General features: G+C 41.9%; 1 protein-coding gene across 1 annotated transcript; it reads left to right on the plus strand.

Moving 5' to 3' along the window:
- Positions 1-1127: 1127 nt before the first annotated feature.
- Positions 1128-17156, plus strand: LOC143115330 (N-acetyltransferase family 8 member 3). The gene is made up of 3 exons (XM_076277300.1): positions 1128-1226; positions 6606-6666; positions 16420-17156. Exons 1-3 carry the CDS (start codon positions 1128-1130, stop codon positions 17154-17156), a joined length of 897 nt encoding a protein of 298 aa, XP_076133415.1.
- The last annotated feature ends 2141 nt before the right edge of the window (positions 17157-19297 follow it).

The following is a 19297-nucleotide window of genomic DNA, read 5'->3' on the forward strand; positions in this document are numbered from 1 at the left end:
CGTCTACTTTTATAAGTCAGTGGATTTTCTTCTGCACTTGAGTAGAATGGGTTTAACAATAGTACAACTTTTCAGGATGGTAACAGCAGGATTGATTCTGATATAGAAATGTCTTTTTATTATAATTTAAAAAAACAGTTTCTTCAATATAATCCAAAGCCAAAACTTTGAAGTGAAACAACGGTAGGAAAAAAACAACAGACCCACAATGAAACGGTTGTAAGAATGCTGCTGGGGCTCTCCTGAGAGTTGTTCATGAGGGCATCTTTACAAACAAATGCCACGTCTTCACTTTGACGGTTAAGAAAAAAGTTGGTGGTCTGGTCTGAGGCTAGTTATTCATGGGCTGGTGAAGGAGAGAGTAAGGCTGAACTACAGTATGCGAGAACTGGTGACTTTAATTATGGAAAATTAAACATGCTGTCTCACAAATCACTTGCTGTCTCACAAGCACGTTGTCACAGCTTTTGCTGTGCAGGCTTCATTAAGCTCTGGCAGGGAATGCAGTACACTCAGCTTAATAAAATATCAGATAAATAAATGGGGTCTGAAGTTCTAGCAGACACCTCTGGAGAATCCAGGATCTCAATTAACAAGTTTCTTTGCCTCCCAGGCATCCTTGTGGAATCACTTCAGCAGTGAAGATTAAGAGAAGCCCTGCCCATTCCTGCCAAGCCTGGCGTTGAGCTTGTTAAAACTGAGTAAACACATGGGACTGTGCGGAAATGACACAGCCTTATTTCCCATGTGCCCGAGTGAGTTCTCTCTTTCCTACCTCCATTATAGCAAACATCTCTCTTCCTCTCTCTCTCTCTCTTTCTCTCTCATGCTTCCTCTTTTAATAATACACTGTGAACATCACATCAGGTTTGTAATTCATGTCTGGACCTTGGTTAACACTGCATGCTGTTTCCAGGCAAAGAGCTAATTTGAAAGTCAATTAAATGGCTTAATAAATAAGTGTGGAATTACATTTCATACACAGAAATCTAATGTTACTTTAGGTCTGTTTAAGGTTATGCCTAAATGTAATGAACATCATTCAGCCACATAATTACAGCTGTAAATATCCTTTGTAATCCTCCATTACAGATACAAACTCAGCTCTGGAAACATAGCACTGGGATATGACTGACATTGGCAAGCACCGCCTGATCTTTCCACTAGATGTCACTGTGTCTGCAGCAATGATGTTGAGCTCAGGCCCCCTCCGTAATGAGCACATGGTAAAGGTGTGATGAAACTCACAGGAACATAGAAAATGACAAACGGTGAAATCACCAGCAACAAATATGCTCTTTGATGTATTGGAATACCCAATGACATGGTTTAAAATGATGGTTAAGAAAAGTATTGTCTGCAGTGCTGCCTTTTCATCTAGCCTATGTCTCATGTCTTTAATAGGAATAGCCTCATATATATATATATATATATATATATATATATATATATATATATATATATATATATATATATATATACTTCACATAAATGGGTGTGTTATGTGTTGGTAGCAGGTATCTCTGCAAATCTAAAGTAGGTGCGTCAAGTTTGGTCTCTTTAAAAACGTCCCACAGCTCCGCTGCTGGCATAAGAGAACCATTAAACGTGGATGTTCATTACGCTCAGTCTCCACGAGGTTTAAAATGCATTCCGGAGGCACACTGCGAGTTCAGAGAGACAGCTCGGCTATAACAGATTATGATGGCATGACATGTAAGGGACAGCCAAGGGATTTGAGAAGATTATGTGTCTAAACCTAAAGCACACAGCTTTCAAGGAGGAGACATAGAACACCCGAGCATTGAGACCTGCGACAAAATGTCAGATGTCAAGTATATGCATTTACTCATTGAATATACTGTATAGAGATACTGTTCTGGGTCCAGATGGACTAGCTAGACTCCTGGCCTTAGAGTAGAGATGAATTCATTTGGAGTTAATTGCATCACCATTCCTTTCGATGACTTGGGGACTGCCGGCTCTGACTATCACATACTTATTCCCACAGTGTAGATCTTTTTATAATTTCACATGAACCATGCAATATCACCAAGGGTAGTCAGTTGAAGTGTGTCACCAGCACTACCCTGGACCACACTCTTGTTCAGTGAACAAAACAGCATTCTGATACAACCCCCAACCCTCACTATAATACTGACTCCATCTCTAACCCTGTTTAAAGTGAGGTACCAAGTACCATCAATATAGTATTTGCTTTAGAGTATAATTACATTTCAACAAAGGACAAAGTTAAATAAAGTGTGGCCAAAGTTAATGCCAAACTGCACAGAAACCTGTAAAATTAATGTTGCTGTCATGGCCATTGATCTAAAGGTAATGCATTCTATCCTCACAAATGTTGTGTGGGTAAGTGTGTGGGGTTGTGTGCATTAACATTAGAGCCTATCTGAGTAAAAGTGGAGTTATTCTATATGAGCCGGATGTAAGGTGGAAGCTATGTCCACATGTGTCTTTTGGTGTGCTTGGAGCAGAGCACTATTCTCCCTCTCATCCCTCAGTAACTGTGCAGTCAGCGCTGCCCCTCCGTGACTGCAAAATCAGTACAAATTGTGCTAACGCTAACGCTCCCCATCCCATCTTCCTGCAGCACTGCTTTCTACCTGCAGTTCACCTGAGTGAGCTCTATACGTAACAAACAAACAAAAAACAAGGTGGAAATGCTATGGATTTGATGGTCAGTGTCACTGAATTGTTGCTGATAGACATGCTTCCTTGTTCGAAATTAATTTTTTCATTAAACTGCTGCTTGGACCACTGTGATAACTGCATTGTGATCACTTTGAGAGCCTCATCTATGCAGACATTTTACAATTACACACACACACACACACAGGTACACATACGTGTATAAACATACACAAACCCACACACACTTTGATTCACTTCTGATTTCCAAGGGGTGTAGCCAGCATTGAAATTAAACTTAAATTGGTACATTAAACTCTTTTCAGAAGTAGGCAAACAGACAGCCTGAATTTTTGAGTCCACATTTTGACCAGATTTTTGAGGTTGGGAAATTCAATCTGGACTTCGAGAAGCCTCTATGCCCAAAGTTAGCAGAGGCCAATCAAATCGTTGACCTTTATGCCATGATGGACAGGTGGGCAACAGTGCCTAGTCATTCAGTCACCTGAGCACGCTTCAGCTGATATTGTTTACAAACAAAAAGGCTGTCGCTAGAGAAGCTAGACGTTCAGATTTCACTATTGCATCTGCTGTAGGCCTATAAGATATTGATAGTGCAATAACTTAAAAAATAAATGAACAATGATTAAGGCATTTCATTTGTCGAGCAGAAGGATGTTTTGGCTGCTCTCCCTAGGATTCACATATTTCAATGCTCTGACTGGCTAGGTCTATCTGTGTGTGCAAAGGCTTTTTTCCCCTATGTGGATTGAAACACCCTATAATCACATCCAAATGGTGCAGTATGAGACTCAAATTCTGAATAGAATTAGGCTACATCAGGCTAGCAAACTGTATTTTTCTTATAAACAAATGTTTTAAATGCTGGAAATGCTTTCTCAATTCCCCATCTTTTAACACTGCTGCCAGGGCTGCCATTGGTTCTGTTGAACGGTGCTGCTATTTAACCCTCTCCCCCCCCCCCCTCTCTCTCACACACACACACACACATACACACACACACACACACTTCCAGCAGTTCAGACTGTACATTGTTGTCTTGAATTGTTAAACACTGATTGAGTAACCAAGGGGAGAACATGTAAGACTTACAAGGAGTTGCAGGAGTAGGAGATGGAGAGGACAGGAGTTGCAGGAGTAGGAGATGGAGAGGACAGGAGTTGCAGGAGTAGGAGATGGAGAGGACAGGAGTTGCAGGAGTAGGAGATGGAGAGGACTTGGGAAGCGTGACTCACAGTGCACAAGGAGGTGCAGGAGTAGCATGGAGAGAACATAGGAGGTGCAGGAGTATAGGGCATGGAGAGGACATTTATTTTCTATGAATAGCAGGTGGCAAGCCATTTACAGTTATAGTTTTCGAAACATTTTTGATAACCTTTTGGCATCTATGACAGAGGGCATTGCAAGTGGTGATCAATGTAAGAATACCTGACTACAAAGGTAATTGTTTCAATACTTTAAAGAAAAAAGAGTTTGCAGAGGCACTCTGAGATTGAAAAAGTATAAAAAGCCTTTAATTCATCATGGCAAGAACTGGTTAAAAACACATGGGCCTACGCGTTGCGGCCATATTGGCCTTAAGGCGCGTAGGCCCATGTACTTTTAACCAGTTCTTGCCATGATGAATTAAAGGCTTTTTTATACTTTTTCAACCTCAGAGTGCCTCTGCAAACTCTTTTTTCTTTAAAGTATAGAAACAATTACCTTTGTAGTGGTTTGTATCACAAAAGATATAAGGCTGTTGTATAATCTGAACAGAAGCATCTCATACAAAAGATATCATGAAAGGGCCAATTTCTTACTTGTTAAATAAAATATGCCTTCAAAAAGATTTGAACCTAAATTTAAAAGATTAATCTCAAAATAGTTTTACAATAAAAAGAGGGTGACCACTGATGGTTACTACTATGAGGTTATTTCGATGCTGACCTGTGTGTATGTATGTGGCATGTTAATGTGTACAGGTGTGTGTGTGTGTGTGTGTGTATGTATGTAGCATGTTAATGTGTACGTATGTGTGTGTGTGTGTGTGTGTGTGTGTGTGTGTGTGTGTGTGTATGTATGTGGCATGTTAATGTGTACAGGTGTGTGTGTGTGTGTGTGTATGTATGTGGCATGTTAATGTGTACAGGTGTGTGTGTGTGTGTGTGTGTGTGTGTGTGTGTATGTGTGTGTGTGTGTGTATGTGGCATGTTAATGTGTACAGGTGTGTGTGTGTGTGTGTTTGTGTATGTATGTGGCATGTTAATGTGTACAGGTGTGTGTGTGTGTGTGTGTGTGTGATAGACACAAGCTTAAATGTGTTGGAAGGCAGTCAAAACATTTCTCCACCAACCAAAGGAATAAAATGACCATCTAACTTAACAAAAGAAGACAAATGGCCATTCCCTTGTCCCCTCAGTGCTCCATCACCATTCCAGGCTCTATAGATTGGGAGGGGAGGGGAGGCCCCCAATGCTTTGTCCTTGTCTTCCCCATCCTTCTCTTAATGGAGATGGATCACTCATAACACATTGCGCAATTCCGCCTGATAATCACTGGATAATCTGATAATACATACTGTTCACAGTGACACTGTGTGAGTTGAAGGTGCAGTGTCTGAAGCAAAGAGGACTGAATGATAATATCATTTACAAAAAGACTTTGAAAATTGAGAAAATGCAGAAAAAACACATACTCAACAGTATTTCATTACAGTACAGTATTATATGGTGAGATATGTTGAGCGGTTACTCCCACAAAAACCTAAATTTACTGAGTGTCTTCTCGAACAGTCCCTGTTAACACAGCATTCCATCACACTCCAGTTCATTTTGACTTTACAGCTCAGCTTTCTGTAAGATGCTATATTGTATGTTTTTTGAAGTCTCATACAAGACTGTAGACATGTATCTACAATTCAACACTAGCATAATCATACAATGTTGTCTTCTACCCTTCACAAACATCTTGTTAGAAGAAATGTTGGGGACACTGCTTAAATGCTTCATTAGCCTGATGAGTCATGAAGCTAACTCATCATCTTAATAGATTGGTATGTCTCGTTAATCCAAGTGGATAGAGCAACACTATCCATTCCATTTCTGCTATACCGTTTGTAGGTTTGTAGTATTCTATCCTTGTGTGCAGAATAGCAAAATATTGAAACAATTTGGTCAAACCTAAACCCTTCCTCTCCAGACACATTTAATGCAAAATCTATTCATTTTCTTCCCTTGGAGGACCATCACATTCACTTTCATCAGAGGGGCACTTTAGAGTGCACACCCAGACAATAATGGAAGACTAAATAGCTCACATGAGAGTTTGCCTCTCTCCACCCCCATAGCCCTCTGTCCAGAGCTGTAGGCCTCAACCGGGTGGAGGCAGAGCATCCTACTTTTATGCTTTAGAAAAAGATAGAGCCTCTCTTCTTAAATAAAGGGCATTTCATTTAGGCTGGCTTATGCGTTTCATCTAATCACATCCTTTCTTTCTATTATTTTTTTTTTGTTCCATAGAATAAAATGTGAAGAATGGAACATAGAAAATATATGTATGAGAAAAGCCATTTAATAATAAATACATTTGTGAATGCTCTCTTGATCAATGTTCACTAGTTGGCCCATCTTGTGAATGCTCTCTTGATCAATGTTCACTAGTTGGCCCATCTTGTGAATGCTCTCTTGATCAATGTTCACTAGTTGACCCATCTTGTGAATGCTCTCTTGATCAATGTTCACTAGTTGGCCCGTCTTGTGAATGCTCTCTTGATCAATGTTCACTAGTTGGCCTATCTTGTGAATGCTCTCTTGATCAATGTTCACTAGTTGGCCCATCTTGTGAATGCTCTCTTGATCAATGTTCACTAGTTGGCCCATCTTGTGAATGCTCTCTTGATCAATGTTCACTAGTTAGCCCATCTTGTGAATGCTCTCTTGATCAATGTTCACTAGTTGGCCCGTCTGGTGTCTGTAGCTGGCTGTGGTTCTGGAATGCCAACAGCAGAGATCGCATGTGAGTGATGTCGACTGGTAAAGGATAATATGAGCTTAGAGCGAGAAGTGAAATGGAGGGGAAAGGGGAGGAGGTGGATGGCTTTTCAATGCCAGGCCATGTGACCTACAGTATGGCCAGCTAAGGTGGGGTGAGCATGGGTTGAGTGATGGCTATCAATCAACTCTATGGGCTCCTCCCAAACGTTGTTTTAAAAAACATAACCTATGATGCTCTGCTTTGAAATAAGTATTTGTTATTTGGTTGGGGTTAAAGCAGAAGTTCTATATTTTTCAAAAAAGTTTGAGAAACACTGCTCTACATCATCATGCAATTATTTTACAAGATGCCAGTGTAATATCCTTGGAGTATTTTCTGCATTTGTACTGTCCTTTATTGATACACACCAAAACAACCGAAAGCTCTGTAAACCACAAGGAAAATTCCCATGTCAGTAGTTAGCCTTAGACAGCTGCGGCTCTACCTAAATAAAACATGGTCGAATAGTAATCTGTGTCCTGCTATTTACCCTCTTGCAGTTAACAGAGAATTTCACTCAGGTGGAAGAGCCGCAGAGCTTCACTGTAATTTCTTTTTTTTGCGTATTGTGTTGGGCAGGTATAGGTGGGTGGCTGTTTTAAGTGTGATGGATGGAGTTTAGTTACGGGCTGTTGCTGCCGTCTCATTCTGTGTCTCCACCATCTCTCGGGGGGGGGGGGGGGAGGCTGAAGCAGTGGCTGTAATATGGGCTTAGGGGTTTTCCTCTGAAAAGCTTTTGTTTTCTCTCAATCCACCTTGACACAAGTGCAGTGCTCTTTTATTAGTTTCTGCTCTCCTGCAGGGCCTGTTTAGACAGCTACTGTTTGAGAAATATCCTTGTGAAGAGCAAATACATATTTTACAAAGATAAATCCATCCCATACACACAGTGATACATTTAAGTATTGCATATGCTTTTAAAATTCATCAATCATTACCAGAATGTCAATGTACATCAAATAACATCATGACAGTGTCATGTTACTCTTATGTCGATAATGTCAAGTAAAGTGTTACCGAAGTAGTTTCAGATGCATGTAGGCTATACTCTGCTAGGTTTTAGTAAAGCATGGTTTAGTGCAGTGTTTCTCAAACTTGTTCAGACCAAGGACCACTTAACCAATAAAAAAAAACCTTGCGGACCACCTAGCTTAAAAAAAAGAGTAGACCTACATGTACTTTAATAGTATATTACACAATAGGCCTACTCACCTTGCTTACTGTGTCAGAGAATTCATATGATTTAAACTAGCGTAGCTTACATAGGCATGCTGCAGAACTGTTTGGATTTACATACAAGTTGGTTCAACATTGCAAACAACTCATCTATCTCATTATATTTTACCATGTCTGCTCGCGGACCACTTGGGATAGCTTGCGGACCACACTTTGAGAAACACTGGTCTAGTGGAATACCTGTTCCATAAGGTCTCGCGTGCAAGCACATTCCTTCAAATGCGCCGCTGACTATCAAAATACCAATGCACTGTTTGAAGTTGCACTGCTTGCTGTTAAAGAGAATGATAGATGTTGTTACGCCCAAAACACACCCATGATTGATTAAGAAACATAAAAATCGCCTTTTTGTGCCAGGCGTCTGATGTTTGATAACGTTTGATAACAAAATGTGGACTGCACAAAATGTGGACTGCACAAACCCCTAAGCTATTCGCCAGTGACCATGCGTTTTAGATCACTAAAATATAGCCCTTTTAGATCGCCAAGATATAGCCCTTTTAGATCGCCAAGATATAGCCCTAGATCTACCTGAAAGAAGATCTAGGTGGGCAGGGCTAGGTTACTTTGCCTCCGCCTTGTCCATTAATTCCGTGTGCGTGTGCGTGTGTGTGCGTGTATGTGTGTGTGTGCGTGTGCGTGTGCGTGTGCGTGTGCGTGTGCGTGTGCGTGTGCGTGCGTGCATTTGTGTGTGTGTGTGTGTGTGTGTGTGTGTGTGTGTGTACAGTTTCAACTTCATCCGGCAACCCTTCGCTCAACACCACCATCTCCAGGCCGATTTGTGTACAGTCACTAAATGTGCACATAAATTAATTTATTGTATGGCCCTCCATGGGCAAAATTCCACGAAACTGAGCATGCATTCAGAGGGTGTCATAGTGATCATACAGGTTGAATTTTGTGCAGTTCTGAACACGTCAGCCAAAGATACCTGATTACAGAGCTTCAGTTTTGCTTTTTCATTTTTAACTATGTGCCGCTATACTCTAAATGAGTTGTTATATTATGGGATGGGTTGAGATGGCCCCTTGAGCCTAACATACCAAAATAGCTACGCTAACGGTGGTCATAATAATCGTTTGACAGCCCTAGCGAAAACGTATTCATGTGTATGGCATTTTAGAGGATAGAATCACATTAGAGTTAGATACAGGTCACTTGTCATTTTGAATGTGAACCGTCAAGATGGGCAAATCTTATTTTAGCAAAAAAAAAAAGAAAAGTCAATTGAAGAATGATGCATGTAATGTGAAGAGAGCAAGAGCTTCCTCTCCTACTAGACTCTGACTGCATCAACCTCATGCTGACTCTTCCTGAAGATACTGTCGTTAGCCATTAATGTTCATCCTTCCACTTACACAACTAGGCAGCCTTTTTATGAGCTGGCTAGGGACAACAGATGAGAATTAGCACTCACAGCTAACTCCGTCTTATTTACAACTTTTGTCTGACAATTAATGAGCATAGTCCCTAACAAACAAAATTAAATGTACTTACACGTATCATTTTGAAATCCAGTGAGCTCACCAAAATACATATGGGATTTCAAATATGGATGCGGATGGGGCACCTCCACTGATAATCAGAAATCATTTAGCAAACTAAATTATTTTTGGAATTTGTGAAAAAGAACAGTTAACTATAATCAATACAGAATGAAATATAAATATATAAATGTATATTACATTGGAGTTTACAATGAAATACAAACTGAACAGTGTTTTCAGTATGGCCATTGACAGCATGTCGGCAGACTTCCCTATTGCTGTAGCAGCAAGCCTGGTTAAAAATGGAAACATTAATAAGGTCTGCAGGTGAAATAGACAATATGCATTACCTCAACCTAATGTCATTTGATTTTAACCGTCTTGAAACAGAAAAATGCAAACAGAAAAAGAAATGAGGGAGAATTCTCTTGATGCTTCTACCAATGGGAGGAAGGCCTGAGTGGCATAGAGGGGAATGTATAATGCAGTTATTAAAAGAAGTATGTTGAATTATTTATTGTCACTTGCAGTTTTGCTCAATGACAAGGTCGCCTTGGAAAAGTGGTATTAAACTTTTATATTAGTACATTTTTCAGGATCAAGCAAAGTTTCAAAGAATCGATTATCCTCTTCCCAGAGAGAAAACAGGATGGAACAAACAACAAATTCTTCATAAGATCACTATGGTCTGCCTACCTTTAACTCTCTAAAATACATTTTTCATTACATGACTTGACAGCATAAAAATCCATTTTTTGTGTGTGTTCTGTTGAGGCCCACACATGTCCCCATGTAAATCTCTGCTGTAACATAATCTCTGGCAAAAATAATCTTCCATTTGGAAAGACTTTTTAAAAACACACAGGCCCCTGCATCCCAACAGGTATTAAAGTATCATATCAGAAATGAGACTCTCTTCCCTAAAAAGCCTGGGCAGCCTCCATAAGTGTCAGACTATTTTGCATATTTTTGATACCTTGATTTTTCTGTCAATACTAAAAGGTAGGAGAGGTGGCCGGGTTAGGGTTGAATCTATGGCATTTAAAATTCTTGCTGCACTTTAAGCAGATTCCGAAAGTTCCTTGACCTCAGATGTCTCAGCAATTCATGAGTCACTGCTATTGATTTAAACAGGTGTAGTCCCTCCTCCAGCGCAGAGAATCTAATCTTGTCAGAAGGGCCACAAGGTTATTGCACAAGGGACTGTCAGAAGGGCCACAGGGTTATTGCACAAGGCACTGTCAGAAGGGCCAGAGTCACACGTGTGTCAGATGGAACCATATTATTCACCATGGCCACCCAGTGCAGTCATAAACAGACATAAGTGCACACACACACTCACACACACACACGCACACACACACGCACACACACACTCACACGCACGCACGCACACACACACACACACACACACACACACACACACACACACACACACACACACACACACACACACACACACACACACACACACACACACACACACACACACACACACGCGCGCGCGTGCACAGACACACACGTGCACACACGCACAGACACACACACGTGCACAGACACACGCGCATGTACACACACACAAAATCCAGGCACATCACAATTCAGACCTTCACAAATACAATCACTTCACATGCTCTTTAAATTTTTACATTTCTGTGAGTGATTTTTATGTATGTGAGAAATATATATATATGTGTATGTATGTTTGTTGTTTTATGGTTGTTGCTGGATGCCTAACATTTCCCTCGGGATGAATAAAGTATCTATCTATCTATCTATCTATCTATCTATCTATCTACATACATACAAAACCACACCACAAACTAACACATCAACTTTGCTTGATAAACAACTAAACACACAGAAAGGGTTTGCACATACAGGGCCATGTAAACACATGCACCACCAACTCCGCTCTCCACACAGAAAGGGTTTGCACATACAGGGCCATGTAAACACATGCACCACCAACTCCGCTCTCCACACAGAAAGGGTTTGCACATACAGGGCCATGTAAACACATGCACCACCAACTCCGCTCTCCACACAGAAAGGGTTTGCACATACAGGGCCATGTAAACACATGCACCACCAACTCCGCTCTCCACACAGAAAGGGTTTGCACATACAGGGCCATGTAAACACATGCACCACCAACTCCGCTCTCCACACAGAAAGGGTTTGCACATACAGGGCCATGTAAACACATGCACCACCAACTCCGCTCTCCACACAGAAAGGGTTTGCACATACAGGGCCATGTAAACACATGCACCACCAACTCCGCTCTCCACACAGAAAGGGTTTGCACATACAGGGCCATGTAAACACATGCACCACCAACTCCGCTCTCCACACAGAAAGGGTTTGCACATACAGGGCCATGTAAACACATGCACCACCAACTCCGCTCTCCACACAGAAAGGGTTTGCACATACAGGGCCATGTAAACACATGCACCACCAACTCCGCTCTCCACACAGAAAGGGTTTGCACATACAGGGCCATGTAAACACATGCACCACCAACTCCGCTCTCCACACAGAAAGGGTTTGCACATACAGGGCCATGTAAACACATGCACCACCAACTCCGCTCTCCACACAGAAAGGGTTTGCACATACAGGGCCATGTAAACACATGCACCACCAACTCCGCTCTCCACACAGAAAGGGTTTGCACATACAGGGCCATGTAAACACATGCACCACCAACTCCGCTCTCCACACAGAAAGGGTTTGCACATACAGGGCCATGTAAACACATGCACCACCAACTCCGCTCTCCACACAGAAAGGGTTTGCACATACAGGGCCATGTAAACACATGCACCACCAACTCCGCTCTCCACACAGAAAGGGTTTGCACATACAGGGCCATGTAAACACATGCACCACCAACTCCGCTCTCCACACAGAAAGGGTTTGCACATACAGGGCCATGTAAACACATGCACCACCAACTCCGCTCTCCACACAGAAAGGGTTTGCACATACAGGGCCATGTAAACACATGCACCACCAACTCCGCTCTCCACACAGAAAGGGTTTGCACATACAGGGCCATGTAAACACATGCACCACCAACTCCGCTCTCCACACAGAAAGGGTTTGCACATACAGGGCCATGTAAACACATGCACCACCAACTCCGCTCTCCACACAGAAAGGGTTTGCACATACAGGGCCATGTAAACACATGCACCACCAACTCCGCTCTCCACACAGAAAGGGTTTGCACATACAGGGCCATGTAAACACATGCACCACCAACTCCGCTCTCCACACAGAAAGGGTTTGCACATACAGGGCCATGTAAACACATGCACCACCAACTCCGCTCTCCACACAGAAAGGGTTTGCACATACAGGGCCATGTAAACACATGCACCACCAACTCCGCTCTCCACACAGAAAGGGTTTGCACATACAGGGCCATGTAAACACATGCACCACCAACTCCGCTCTCCACACAGAAAGGGTTTGCACATACAGGGCCATGTAAACACATGCACCACCAACTCCGCTCTCCACACAGAAAGGGTTTGCACATACAGGGCCATGTAAACACATGCACCACCAACTCCGCTCTCCACACAGAAAGGGTTTGCACATACAGGGCCATGTAAACACATGCACCACCAACTCCGCTCTCCACACAGAAAGGGTTTGCACATACAGGGCCATGTAAACACATGCACCACCAACTCCGCTCTCCACACAGAAAGGGTTTGCACATACAGGGCCATGTAAACACATGCACCACCAACTCCGCTCTCCACACAGAAAGGGTTTGCACATACAGGGCCATGTAAACACATGCACCACCAACTCCGCTCTCCACACAGAAAGGGTTTGCACATACAGGGCCATGTAAACACATGCACCACCAACTCCGCTCTCCACACAGAAAGGGTTTGCACATACAGGGCCATGTAAACACATGCACCACCAACTCCGCTCTCCACACAGAAAGGGTTTGCACATACAGGGCCATGTAAACACATGCACCACCAACTCCGCTCTCCACACAGAAAGGGTTTGCACATACAGGGCCATGTAAACACATGCACCACCAACTCCGCTCTCCACACAGAAAGGGTTTGCACATACAGGGCCATGTAAACACATGCACCACCAACTCCGCTCTCCACACAGAAAGGGTTTGCACATACAGGGCCATGTAAACACATGCACCACCAACTCCGCTCTCCACAAAGAGATTCAGTTCCTTCAGGACACAATTACAGCCCTAAGGTAATTTATATGGAGGTATTTAAATATGGGTCAAACTGTATTAGTCGTAGGAAACTGTAATTAATTATATGAATGTATTCACATGAACCAATGTCACAGAAGGGGCACAATTAATTGACAATGCCTCAGTCTAATCACAGTTGCTTCAGTGAATAGTCATGCAACCAAGTTTTGGGTCTGAACGTATGAAATGCCTGGCTAATTATTCTAAGATTCCAAACAGAACAGTCACTGTGTCTTTGAATTAGATATTCAAAAACTTTATTCATTTATTCAGAATGTAGCATGCGTAGCTCAGCATGACTTTTCAGAATGGTGCTTTCATAAATTAGTAATGATTAACCCAACAGTAACAAAGGAATTAATTGATCTCAAAAATAGTTAACTTAAAATAACTATAAAATAGTTAACAGATTTCTTTTGAATATTGAGAAAATGTCAGTTTGTTTTATTAAATTGTGAGCTTATTTAACTAAATGGTTTGCTCATTTTGTTATTGTACCCTCATTTTGCTAGATTTTGTAAACTGTGCGCTCGATTTACTGAATAGTTTGTTTGTTTTATAAAATGATGCGCTGTGGGCTTGTTAAAACAAGAGCACAATTTAGGCAATAAGTGGATGATTAAGTAAAACCAGCACACAACTTACTCAAATGAGCACACAATTAAGTAAAGTGAGCACACCTTCTTTTAAAATGAGCACATACGCAAAACAAAATTAAATGATACCTCCTGGGCACCATAACAATACATCTACTGGAAGATAAATCATTACATGGACAAAGAGGCTTCATATTTTATGGCTGATGGCTAAAAAGTGGTAAAAGGCTTTCTGAATAATGAATGAAACTGAAGAGCTTATTTGATTTCAACTATTTACCATCTGATGAATAAATGCACAGGTAAGTTAGGACAAGTGGATGACAAAGGATGAGAAATTACTGCCCTTTATTGATAATTAGTGACACTAGAAATAGGCTCCTTCTGAAATGGATGTTTCACACTTTATTTTGCCTTTGAGTGGGCCTTGTTGGTAGCAATTGTTTTTGTGTACAGATCTCGGAGCCTAGGCTGCCTACAGAGACACGTTTTTTTGATGGCCTGCTTATGGGGCAGATAGCTAGCGGATCGTTAGGAAAGATTAGATGAATGTGATCATTTATGTTTGGGCCTTTTTTGGGCCTAAAATCACTGATACAACCTTTAATGCTAACTTACTCAATTTAGCAAGTGAAAACAACTTCTAGTTACTCTCTCACACCTGACCTTGTCTCTTTGGAGTGCTGAAACAATAAATTGTTCTGTGTTGTTTCATTTCATGTTCACGTCAATGTTTAAAGGGGTGGTTCAGGATTTTGGACATAGAACCTCATTTCCAAGATAGCAAGTGTGATATTTATCAGTGGAGACCGTTTTCAACACGTTTCCTCCAGTCCTTCTAGTTGCAGAATTCACAGGTGCTAGGCTAGCGCAAGTCATCAGTATGTGTCAGCCTGCCACTAAAACAGTATTACCCACTCCACAGTTGTCCAACAATGACTATCTGTCAGGAACAATCATCAAACAGTTCAACCTGCCAATCAAATTTTATACCCAGACTGAGGTTGTTCATTCAGTCAGTCTCAGTCATGGCACAATCAAGTTAAGGATTTACTGTTCTTAACTACTTCACTAGACCCAGCTTATGGGCCAGTCTTGTGAAATTCCATTTGTGTGTGTGTATGTGTGTGTGGGTGTGGGTGTGTGTGTGTGTGTGTGTGTGTGTGTGTGTGTGTGTGTGTGTGTGTGTGTGTGTGTGTGTGTGTGTGTGTTTGTGTGTGTGTGTGTGTGTGTGTGTGGGTGTGTGTGTGTGTGTGTATGTGTGTGTGGGTGTGGGTGTGTGTGTGTGTGTGGGTGTGTGTGTGTGTGTGTGTGTGTTTGTGTGTGTGTGTGTGTGTGGGTGTGTGGGTGTGTGTGTTTGTGTTTGTGTGTGTGTGTGTGTGTGTGTGAGCATGCTCAGACAGCGTCCAGGCCACTCTGTGAATGGTCTTGAAACAGCACAGGGACTGCAGTGTCCACAGAGAGAGGGTGAGGAGGGGGAAACTGACCAACACAGAAGACTGAGAGAGAAGGGACATCAGACAAGACGCACAATGGCACAAAAAAGTACCTGTAAGTTTAACATAATAAATAATCTGATTATGGTTGTATAGCAAATGTATATGAATACTTGTGGGATATTGTGACAAGTACTTACAAAATGTATAAAGTCTTTGATATGTTATCCAATCTGCTCAGTGAACGTATAGCAACAGAATGTAAATGTATAATATTTAGTAGAATAAATCCAATCTGCTCAGTGAACGTATAGCAACAGAATGTAAATGTATAATATTTAGTAGAATAATGTGTGACTTTTGCCATTTTTGATGCTGCCTAAAAGTCCATATACCATTGTTTTATTATGGACTCAGACGCATATACATAACTGTTAAGAAAAGGAAGTTTGTGTATGAAATGAAAAAAAAAACAGTTTGACCATTACAGTTTGTTTATTCAGATAATCGCGGTGGTCTGTGTTATTTAGATATTGAGATCATTCATTTTGCCAGTTTTCCATTTAACATGCAAAGGACAAATTCTTCTGAATGGCTCATTATCTCCGGGCTCAAGTCATTATGCAACACAGTGGTATTTTCTCATTTCTAAACCAGCCAGATTAAATCCTGATTAACTGAAATACCCTCTTCTCTGCACTTTTCTCTTGGTTTCTTAGTGCCCTGTTCCATTCGTCCATACAGACCCACAGATAAGGCATCTGTAGTCTCACTGTTTCGTTTTGGGGTGATGGAGCATGTTTATCCAGCCTTCTTCAAGGCCATGAGTGATCCGGACCACATTGGTGTGGCCCTCAGCATCTGTATGGCTGGCTATGTGCTGGGTGGGAGCTCTTACTTCCAGGCACTGTTATTTGGTGGTGCCTGGGCTGGCCTGGTGTACTACTGCTGCAATGAGATCTATCAGGGCCACCTCAACAGGAAGTTGGCCGGAGAAATGGATGACGTGCAAGCTCACTTCCTGGACAACCCTAGTAACAACTTCTGGGTGGCAGAGATGGACGTTAACGGCACGTCGAAGATCGCCGGTGTGGTGGCCGTGCTGGCACATAAGGGAGGGGACCACACAGACGGCAGGAGCAACAGCTGGAATGGAAGTACCATGGCAACTGATGACAGAGATGGAAGTTATGGGGAGGTGTTCCAGCTGGCGGTCTCCTTCCCACTGCGACGTAAAGGTCTCGGCTCCCAGCTGCTTCAGACTGCTATCGACTTCTGTAAAGAGCAAGGCCTGTCCAGCATCGTCCTGGAGACCAGCTCTCCTCAGGCTGCAGCGCTTGCCCTCTCCAAGAAGATGGGCTTTATCCAGACCTTCAGCCACAGCAAAACACACTCAAACCGCTGGATGGCTAAACTAGCACGCGTCAATGTGTTGCGCATGGAGAAGGTCATCTGAAAACAGAAACACACTCTTTAACTCTCAGATCACAGGACAATTATCCCACTAAAAAAATCTAATTCTCACACATACAAACATCACCACCACAAACCAAGTCCTTCATCTGGCCAAATTGTGGGAGAAATTCAAGATTGCAAAGATAACTACAAAGGTCTGGTTGGGTTTTTGTCTGAAATTTTATTTAAAACTAGCCTTCATGAAAACCTCAAAAGTCCACTTTGAGATAGAGTGGGCTGGATTTGGCACTGAAATATATAAATATGCGTAATAAACCATAAACCCATCATGCTGCTCTCTCCTCAATTGAGTAATACATGCCCATATGTGAGAAAATATGAAGGAATAAGGAAAAGTTTGCTTTAAGCTCCTTTGCAGGGATAACAGTGAGTGCCACTGCCTCATAGGCATTACTGCCAGCTGACTCCTAAGACCTCAAAAGACTTTGCTTAAAATACCACTGAAAGACGCAATAGTGCGGGAGTGATCAGGGTTTAACATTCCTCCAGGCAAGACTGAGTGCACATGTGTGATCTCACGCTAGAAGCCAATAAAGAGCCCTCTGTTCTCAAACACACTAGTGATGGAGATTAACCCAATTCAGTGGGATAAACCACTATGGCCATTCCTACCTCTATGCAACACTAACAATTAGAATGGCAACATGGCAGGCATCACACTCAGTGGCTTAATATTCATGTGAGGATGTGTGGCCATGTTCCACTTGTGTTGCCACCACACTTTGCTTTCATAAATACGGTTGGCACCCTCATGATTGCTCACCTCTTTGCCCTGAATGGCACGGTCATTTTTGACCACCGAACAGACCTGACATTCTGCCAAATGTACCCCCTTGACTCATGAAATTCATCCCAAATTCATGTGATTGACAATTAAGTAGTGAGGCAGAGAAATCAGGATAATGAAGAAGCTGTTGCTTTACAAAGTCCTGTCAATTCAACAGGGTTACATGATTTCAGTCAGGAGTCAAAACATAAGTAGTAATAATAGTAATAAGTCAAAATATGAACGCTGCACAGTCCTGCACATTCTCTCCACAAAAATAAATCACGCTTGTCAATTTGTCTCCGTCTCCTACTCCATCCCCTCTCCTTGCAGCTCATGTGTGTAAGTGTGTGTGTGTGTGTGTGTGTGTGTGTCTGTGTCTGTGTGTACCTGACACCTGTACCTGTAATCTCTAGTTATGCAGTGAAATCTGTAGTTTTCAACTTTTCGGGCTGCTCAATCCTGCACATTCTCTCTTGTGAATTTGTGTGAGTGTGTGTTTGTATGTGTCACTAAAGTACACATTCATTAATTTATTGTATGACCCCCTATGGACAGATTTCCACAAAACTTGGCATACCTCCAGAGGATTCAGAGGAAGAGGTTAATCATGAAATGTGATGCAGTTCAGAACATCTCAACTGAAAATAGGGGTGATTAAAGCAGTGTAGTATTGCATTTTCATTTTATACGGAGAGGGGAGGGGGTGCAAATCACAAATGAGTGGTTATTGGCTAGGTTGATGTGGGCCCTTGAGAACAACATACCATAAAAAATATTGTCATCCTCGGTGCCACGCTTCAGGTAGTTATTAAGGAAAAACAGCATTTTTGGGGTTTCATGCCAATCAAGTTTCATGTGCCCCGGTGTGTCGGTATTCCCGGGAATCACTGACCAAATATTTATTTATATTTGGTAACGAAAAAAAAATGACAATCTTTATACCGCTACGCTCATAATAATTATTTAAAAACATCCCTCCCCAAGGATGCTGTACACTAGTTACATCCCTCCCCAAGGATGCTCTACACTATTTACATAGAAATCTAAAATGAGCAGACGCACATGTGGACTATACAGGTGAATGACCAAGGAATCTTGAAGCATTCATTAAGGAGAGGTAAGATTACTGTAAGAGTTCGAGTCAGACATGCTACTCGGAGTAAAAAACAAAAACCCTTGGACATCACTGTGTATACCTTCACCTTGTAAGATTAAAAAGGACATTTTTAAAGTTGCAGTAATTAGTCTTTATTCCAGTGAAAGGCAGTTATTAAGCCTGCAAGCGTATTCCATAATGGAAATAAATTAGGCTTTTAATAACAAGTCTGATAATCTTTTGTTTTTGTTTTGTT

The sequence above is a fragment of the Alosa pseudoharengus genome, unplaced genomic scaffold (assembly GCF_046254945.1).
Source record: "Alosa pseudoharengus isolate Yale_2024_CS ecotype anadromous, Long Island Sound unplaced genomic scaffold, YU_APseudo_1.1 YU_APseudo_1.1_scf_9, whole genome shotgun sequence".
NCBI lineage: Eukaryota > Metazoa > Chordata > Actinopteri > Clupeiformes > Clupeidae > Alosa > Alosa pseudoharengus.

Bases quoted from the DNA above. Each gene is read 5' to 3' on its own strand.
- LOC143115330 (XM_076277300.1), top strand. From the start codon at position 1,128: ATGACTGACATTGGCAAGCACCGCCTGATCTTTCCACTAGATGTCACT. The intron at 1,227-6,605 runs GTAAAGGTGTGA...AATGTTCACTAG, and splicing joins CCCTCCGTAATGAGCACATG to TTGGCCCGTCTGGTGTCTGT. The intron at 6,667-16,419 runs GTGAGTGATGTC...TTGGTTTCTTAG, and splicing joins GCCAACAGCAGAGATCGCAT to TGCCCTGTTCCATTCGTCCA.